The 8,621-nt window shown below is 44.2% G+C and overlaps 2 protein-coding genes across 2 annotated transcripts; both read left to right on the top strand.

Moving 5' to 3' along the window:
* Positions 1 to 914: 914 nt before the first annotated feature.
* SARC_12099 (hypothetical protein) lies at positions 915 to 3,890 on the top strand (the record flags this gene model as incomplete). Its single annotated transcript, XM_014293802.1, has 3 exons — positions 915 to 1,277; positions 2,054 to 2,254; positions 3,106 to 3,890. Coding segments are annotated over 3 exons (1,274 nt in total), but the record flags the coding sequence as incomplete, so codon positions are not given.
* A 3,394-nt stretch (positions 3,891 to 7,284) lies between these two features.
* SARC_12098 (hypothetical protein) lies at positions 7,285 to 7,488 on the top strand (the record flags this gene model as incomplete). The annotated part of the gene is made up of 1 exon (XM_014293801.1): positions 7,285 to 7,488. One exon carries the CDS (start codon positions 7,285 to 7,287, stop codon positions 7,486 to 7,488), a length of 204 nt encoding a protein of 67 aa, XP_014149276.1.
* Positions 7,489 to 8,621: the final 1,133 nt, after the last annotated feature.

Here is an 8,621-nt window from a genome sequence, read left to right as displayed (position 1 = left end):
ACCTACATAGAGCGTATCTAAGGGCGGGAGCGGTCATGTACCGAACAGTCAGTCAGCCACCCGAGGGTCTGGGTCTCGGGGTACTGACCAGCCCACCAGTGAAACTGAAGATCAACTCAAGACGAAACTTTGGGCTCAGTTGAATGCCACCAAGGCTGCTGGGACTGCGGTAGCCAGCGGCACAGGTAGGGCAATGGATGCGATGTGTGGCTATTTATAGAACACGCATGTGAGTAGAGGTACTGGGGAGACGGGGCTGTGTAGGTAGAGTGCTGTTTAGGTAAATAGTTGTGTAGGTAAAGAACTGTGCAGGTAAACGTGTGTCGCCCTGTCGTGGGGGGTGCTCGTGAGTGTGTGGTGGTTCAGCTTGTGTGTTTTGGATGGTATGTGTTGTGTCCTAGAATGAGACTGTCAGTTATCCCCAACTGCTCGCCAACCGAAGACCATACTCATTGCGTAGTAGTAGGCCACGATACCGTTACTATCACCCAGATGCGTCGCATCACTTGTGTTGAGTGTGTGTGCTTATGGCTGGTACTTTGCTTATGGCTGGTACTTCAGTGTACTTGTCGCAGTACCTTTACTATCACCCGGATGCGTCGCATCACTTGAGTTGAGTGTGTGTGCTTATGGCTGTTACTTTGCTTATGGCTGGTACTTCAGTGTACTTGTCACAGTACCTTTACCATCACCCAGATGCGTCTTATTTGTATTTGGTGTAAGTCCTTATACCTGGTACTTCCGCATGCTTTATCAGACCATTAGTACCACTCCATGGTTTGGCTATCCCACTCTCTGACTCTTCCACGAGGGCGCGTATAATCAGTTGCTCGTTATACTACACGTCACACCCGCACTTGCTATGCGTCTGATGAGTGTCTACGAATGTGTTCTCTTATGTCGCCCCAACACAGGTACAGCGCCCACACCCTCAACGACACCCAGAACCACTAGCAACACGCCACAACGGACTAATACCACGCCAAACAGAACCACACCAGCGCCAAATAGAAGCACAGCAGGGCCAAATAAGACGCCTACCGATACGTCGAATACGTCAACCAACACACCAGCAAAGGCCGCCTCGGGTAGGGCTCCCTCGTGGAACACGAGTGGTCCAAGTGCGTACGCTAACAAGAACAACAAACAAGGGACAGCCACAGGCGACACTCTCGACAGCCTTACGCCACACACACACACACCCATACACACACGCGCGCGCGCGCCAAGTAGCGACACAGCCAGACAGAGCGCTGATACAACAACGGACAGTGCAGGTGGGGTTTAAGGATGAGTCATGGACTAGTGTTGTGTAAGAATATGTAGCTACGTAGTCATGGACTAGTGTTGGGTAAGAGTATGTAGCTACGTAGTCATGGACTAGTGTTGTGTATGAGTATGTAGCTACTTAGTCATAGACTAGTGTTGTGTAAGAGTATGTAGCTACGTAGTCATAGACTAGTGTTGTGTAAGAATATGTAGCTACGTAGTCATGGACTAGTGTTGGGTAAGAGTATGTAGCTACGTAGTCATGGACTAGTGTTGTGTATGAGTATGTAGCTACTTAGTCATAGACTAGTGTTGTGTAAGAGTATGTAGCTACGTAGTCATGGACTAGTGTTGTGTGAGAGTAGGTAGATACGTAGTCATGGACTAGTGCTATATAAAATGTGTGGGCTTATTGGATAGGGTGTGGATATGTAGCAAGTATTGAGATACGTAACGTGGATAGTGTTGAACTGTGGCAGATGGCATAGCTTCTGGCGGGTTGAGAGCTTCCCAGTCGTATAGATACATACAAGCTGTTTGCCCGTGTTCACTGGTTGTGTAGCTCTAAACTTGCCTTGTCAGGTTTTCATAGTCGAGAGGTATGACCAGGCCGAATGGAGTGCTTTGTAAACGCCCTTCTGCCGTTGATAGTTCATGTTCTAAGGCACTCGAGCCACATTTGTTATATACCACCATGTTAGGGTCAAGGCAAACCACACTCCTACCGTTAGTAGTTCATACACTAAGGCACTCGAGCCCCATATGTTATATACCACCATGTTAGGGTCAAGGCAAACGCCATCGGACTCAGCGGACGGAGTGGATCTGTTGCTACAGCAGCAAAACCGGCGCAGAGAATTAACGGAGCGAAAGAAGGAACAGCAGCGCAGACTACGCGAACAACAACAGGACAAACCAACAGCCCACACACGCACTACGCCACGACCCGATACGCATATGCTGGCCGATGGTTGGCAGCTCAGTGGTGAGTGTGAGTGGGTAGGGTTTTAATCGAGGTGTCGGTGTGTGTACAGTATGTATAGGAATAGATCATACTGTGGGGGGGGGGCGCGGGGGGGAGGGATGTGAGAGGTTTGGAGTTTGTGGTGAGACTTGTGCTTACAGACTTGCACGTACCTATGGACGTATATTAAGACTTCTGTTTACACACAAATAAATACCTATGGACGTGTGATAAGAATTATGCTTACAGACTTATAATTACCTATGGTCGTATATTAAGACTTCTGCTTACACACTCATAAATACCTATGGTCGTTTATTAAGACTTCTGCTTACCGTGTGATAAGAACTATGCTTACAGACGTGCAAGTACCTATGGACGTATATTAAGACTTCTGCTTACACACACATAAATACCTATGGTCGTGTGATAAGAATTATGCTTACAGACTTATAATTACCTGTGGACGTATATGATAAATTTCTCTTACACACTTATAAATACCTATGGTCGTATGCTATACCTACCTATGGACGTATATTAAGACTAATTCTTACACACTTGTAAATACCTATGAACGTATATTAAGACTTATTCTTACACATTTATAAATACCTATAGACATATATTAAGACTTATTCTTACGCACTTATAATTACCTAAGGACGTATATTAAGACTTATTCTTACACACTTACAAATACCTATGGACGTATGCTATACCTACCTATGGACGTTTGTTAAGACTTATGCTTACACACTTATACTTCCCTATGATGTTTAGCCTTACGCTTTATGTGATAGTCTCGAGGTACTGGCATCATTCCAAATACCAACATCCTCTAATAGCGCTCTATGATTTCTCCGGTCAAGGCCCACCAGCGAGTAAGCCAAAGGTCAGATCCACGACGCCTAATAGGCAAACATCAACATCCAACCCCTCACGGACCAGTAACTCTAGTGATAGGCAGAGTCCAGCGGATACGGATGGATGGGGCAGCCTAGTAGGAAGCACCAACACCGCCGCTGCAGGCAGAGATAACAGTCAGATGAACAGCGGTGGTAGTAATAGCGGTACTGGTATTGCTAGCGGTAGTATCACAGATAGTCGGCGCGTGAGTGATGGATGGGGTGATTTGGACGGCTGGGATTTGGTCGGCGTACCCGCTGGCACAAGTACGACGGCCGTAACAGGCGGCTCAACCTACCCAGTAGCTACAGGCGCGTACGGGTCGAGCACGTCCAGACGGAACAGCCACGGCAACACGAATACATACGGACAACCCAGTCACGGGGACAACACCGGTGAGTACAGTTTCGGCGGCAATGATAACAGATACAGCACTGTCATGGGCGCAAGCAGTGCGAGTGCGACGATGAACAAGGGCGTGAGCATGTCTGTGGGAGATTCCTTTGGTTCGTTTAGCGGTGGAACAGCGGCGGCTAGTCAAAAGCCCGCGGCGTTCGATCAGGCTTACGGGAGAGCGTATGGGCAGGCGGCTCAGGATGCGCCGATGAACAATACACCTTCCAGCACACAAAACACTGGAGGAAACGCTTTTATTGATGATCTGCTGGGGTGAGCAGAGGATGCTGCTAAGAGAGCTTACTGAATCCGTGGTAGCATTGCACGGTAGATATACGCGGGTAGGGTAGGCATCTATGCGGCTAAAATCGGGTACGTTAAGACATTCGACGTACTCTCCTATGTGACCGCATATTTATACATATGTGTGTTGATGGGCCGTACGAAGGACCTTCCCTACTCCATGTCTACAGACAGTTGCATGTGCTGTAGCTTGCTATGCCTCGCCGGCTACCTACATCTACCCTGTGGCACTGAGATGGAGCTCACCGGACCACCGGCAGTGAAATGCACATCAAGACAGATACAGATCAGAGCACGACACCAGCCACGGATGTACGTAGATTAGTGCCCACGTATGAACTGTTTTAGGGTTTATAGTGCCCACGTATGAACTAGTCAGGTAGCGACCGCCGTACTGAGGAGTGCAACAACGACGAGGACATGCGCTACTTCACAGGCCATGGAACGGTAACTTGCTGGATATATAGGCTATCAGGCTATCCATTAGAGATAGACAAGTCTTAGATCTTCTTCACCCATAAGTCATAGCAAGTTATGGCACTAGTGGTAGCGAGCGGTTGGTGACCAATCCGCCCGCACTACAGAGTGAGCGACGGTAACGGTTCTGGAAATAGCCGATGATATGCTTTGACTATGATTGTCCTATGATGACTACTGGACATGACGTCTATCAATTAACGCCATGTGACACTCTGGACTTGCATTGTGACCCAGATGGTGAGCGATTTCGAGCGGTGGTGACTGGCTCATAAATGTCTGTCAGGTTGGGATCAGTTATCCTGTCTAATAAGAGAGTTGGCGGGGCAGACACTAGCGTCACATATGTAATAACGGCATGTACTGGCTTTGATCAAACAGGCTGATCAGTGCGAGCGGCGTGCGTTTTCAGCTCAAATCTAAATCATGGTACATACCAATAAATGAAACCGTCGGGCTTATGAGGCAGTTTTCATCTCACCATTTCTATTAGGAATGGAAAACGATCGACAAAAAATTAAAATCCCTTAACAATGTGAGGAAGCAATCCAACTATAACTTAATTCTACCGATTGGTTCGAGGCGTAGATGTGGATAGTGGGTAAAAGATCAAGGAGCCAGCTGATCCTACGCAAACTATAAAGTTGGTACTATATAATGGTCAAGCAGCTTCAAAGTTACTGATTTATTTATCTTCCGAAATAAAAAAAATTCCACAGTTCAGTTGAAGGATAAATCTATCTGGATCTATAGTGCTAAAAACCGCACAATATTACTGAACGGGTTATCGAATTTAAGATCGCATTTCTTGAACTTCCGTCAGCGCACAAGATGAAACCGGCCAAAATATTGCGCAAAAATACATTCACACCGTGACAAGCTTCGATACAAATCTGGTTTACACCAATCCAGAACACAATTTAATGTTTGCCTTTGAATAAATTTACACACCACATGGCATTGGGTTCGTCACGCGTGTTTTCTGTGGTATCTGCAAAAACACAACTGGCAATCGTGCTGCAGGTTTTCTGTTGATCATGATAAATATAAAACATTAGTCGTTTTCATTTATATCGATTTCCTGTTCATGATGCACATCAAATGTATGGAACGATTCGTACATCGAAGGTTTCTTGGTTGCAGTGAGTTGTTGCAACCCTTCTTTATGAAACACAGCCTTTCATAAAAAATTAAACGTACCACAGAAGATCCACGAACCGTGACGAATCCGTTTGCTAGTCTGCAATATTCGTCAAAGGTCGTCCCAGTTAGAAACTTGAAAAGCCTCTATGGGTATGTGGCCTATTCATAGGCGTTGTTGTCGATCCAATGTAATGTTTCAAAATGCCTCTTCATTAACATCATATTTAGGACGTCTGATCACCGTTCACAGAACAGTCGTTTGGAGACGACCAAGGAACTTAGGGAATGAACTGGCGGGCCTATATTACGTTTGTTTTTGTGTATCGATCACAATAAACCAGGATTGTTTACTAAGCATAAAACCACGGTCAATCAACGGAGGCTCAACAAGGTTTATCCTAGAACCAACCAAGGAGAGAATCTAAACTCAGACAAGGACACAGAAATATTACAGATGGAAATTAATCTCGGAATAATTAATTGCTGGGAGTACGGAATGATCAATATGGAAAAACTATAATGGGCATAAGGGCATCCCCAAATATCGGAGGAGTACAACCTAGACGTATACGGCCAACGATTACGATGGAATCCACGATCAGTTGAAGACGTGGCGACGCTGCCTTTGGATTGGATCATAGATGAAGTGAGAACCTTTTTTCACCTTACGAGGTGTTTGTTTATGGCTCAAGGGTCACGAGTCCAAAGCATATAAAATCAGGGACTCGAACCAAATAAATCACAACTATTCACTTAAAACTTTGAACACTTTACGATACTTTAATATCTGACAATATTGTGTTTTTTTTGGGTAAGAACTTCGCTGTCAACACCCCGTCGTCCGAAATATTTCATTCGAAAACACACTCACTATTCTTACTACAGAACCAAACGATCGATACTACCAATACTGTTGGACATAGCAAACCAGCAGATATGAATCTCAAGAATATATACAGTTCGGTACATGAACTGAACGGTGTCATCAAAATAGTGACGCCATGTTCAAGAGCAAAAGAAGCTTGTAAACTTCGATGGAAATTACTAGGTTTCAAACTATATCAAACTAAAATACAATTTAGTCAGTTAGGATTTAGCAGTGGTAGCTTGTGTAATAATGATCGGGACTGCCTCTTGTTAAGAGCCTAAATATCCTCGATCACACAGGGCGTACCTCTAGCTGTTCTTCATTGAATAATTTTCACTAGAAGTACTAAGTGTTCATGACCACACTTTGGAAATATTGGAAAAAGAGCTTGTATTAAATTATTTAAAATACAAATAAAAACCAATGTATTGTCTCAATTGATCTTGATATTTTAGACTGACCGGAGGCCGTATTTCTACAAGCTCTCGCCTTAAGCGGTAGAGCTCTATAAGACTCTCAGTAAGAGAATCAAATAAAGTTACTTCTTATCAAGTTGCATTTGTCTAACAGGTTGTGGGCCTGTTTTGACCCACACGATAGTATGTTAAAACTACAACAAGCACCCAACTACACCTCACCCCACCTCCCAAACAACTCTAACCCTAGGCTACTACCTCCCCCCACACATTTTACGGATCATTACAGTCAGCTAAACTGACACACCAACCAACAGATCACTGACGCAACACAATGGAGACAATAACTTGGCCCAAGGCTTTCACTACTCTGGAGGAGGCTAATACCTTCACTCGGAATTTTTGGCCTCGCATACCAGAATATACGACACTCGAGTCCGCAAATAATCATTTGGAACCATTAAAAACATCATCCGCGAACTACAGAGTGACATACATCGATTTATGGCTCTACAACGATTGCACTTGCACATCTCACAATGGCTCGTAGCAAACTATATCACGCCAAGAAACAGAAGAAAGACGACCAAGCCGATCTAGATAACTCTAATTGGTTTTATAATTGGCTAATGGGTATCAAAATGGAGCTTGCCCACTTTGGAGTCTACATAGACTATATCCGAACTGCAAAGAAACCTGTGGCGTCGACGCACTTGCTGATGTACGCTGCCGACGCATCATGATCGATTCGATTAGATAAGAACTTATCAACACGGTATACAAGAATCACTATGCCAAACGACCTTCTGAATTCATTAATTACATTTTCATTTCTAACAACACCGGCAGTCACGGCCGTTTCTGGTACGCAAGTGCTTAATCTCGTATTGCTATACAGCCTGAGTGATGAATACTAATTACTTCGTACCTCAGCCAGCAGCACTACAAGCAACGACAGCTAATCGTCAAATTATCCACCGTTGACTAAACGCTAAATCAACGAACTCGTCACAGGTCATGGTACAACAAGTGGAAAAACAGGAGAACCAAGTTCGGGTCTCTCTTAGAATTAAAACGTGTCTTCGCTCTTCTTGCCTACAAGACAAAGCAAACGAATATAAAAGACTCAACTGAAAGCAAAGCAGGAATCCTTTACCTCTGCGGCCGTCGTCCTGCGCGCTTTCCCCGCTATTTTCACATTCTGATTTCTCTTCGACGACTCTTTCAAAACGGATAACAAGACCACTTTGCATACCTGTGTCAATTTACTGCTTACCTCGACGAGGTGACCCTCAACGCCGTGGCCGGCCTAGATAGTGATCATAAAAGCGGCATCAACAATTATTCCTTCACCTCTCCGACTTAGCCTTCATCAGACTGGCACATCTGGTTGGCTGATCGGAGGATCAACTAGGTAACATTAATAGTCCCTAGAAACCTATATTCGGTTGAGACATCTCGCTACCGAAGTATTCAGATATAAATAAAATTAGAAAGTAAATAAAGCTCTATTAATAAAACTAGACCAACTCTTTTATGTATGGTATTATACTGAGGCATTTCAATGGCCTCATCCAAATATCTGATATGTTAAATGGAAAAGGTTTAATTAATAAAACAAATAAAAACCATTTTAGGAAACTTAAGTTACTCGTACTATTCAGAGTACATTTAGGAAACTTAAGATCCCCGTACTATTAAGAGTACGTATATAATTTGTGTACTGCGTAATAGTACGTTTAAACATAGAGTCTAATGTGGAGGCCCGGCATATTTCATCACAAAGTTTGACAAAAAAAAAAAAAACACAAAAACGAAACAAACACACAAACACACACACACACACACACACACACACACATACACACACACACAC

This window comes from Sphaeroforma arctica (genome assembly GCF_001186125.1).
Source record: "Sphaeroforma arctica JP610 unplaced genomic scaffold supercont1.2071, whole genome shotgun sequence".
NCBI lineage: Eukaryota > Ichthyosporea > Ichthyophonida > Sphaeroforma > Sphaeroforma arctica.
This window is presented reverse-complemented; position numbering and strand designations above follow the sequence as displayed.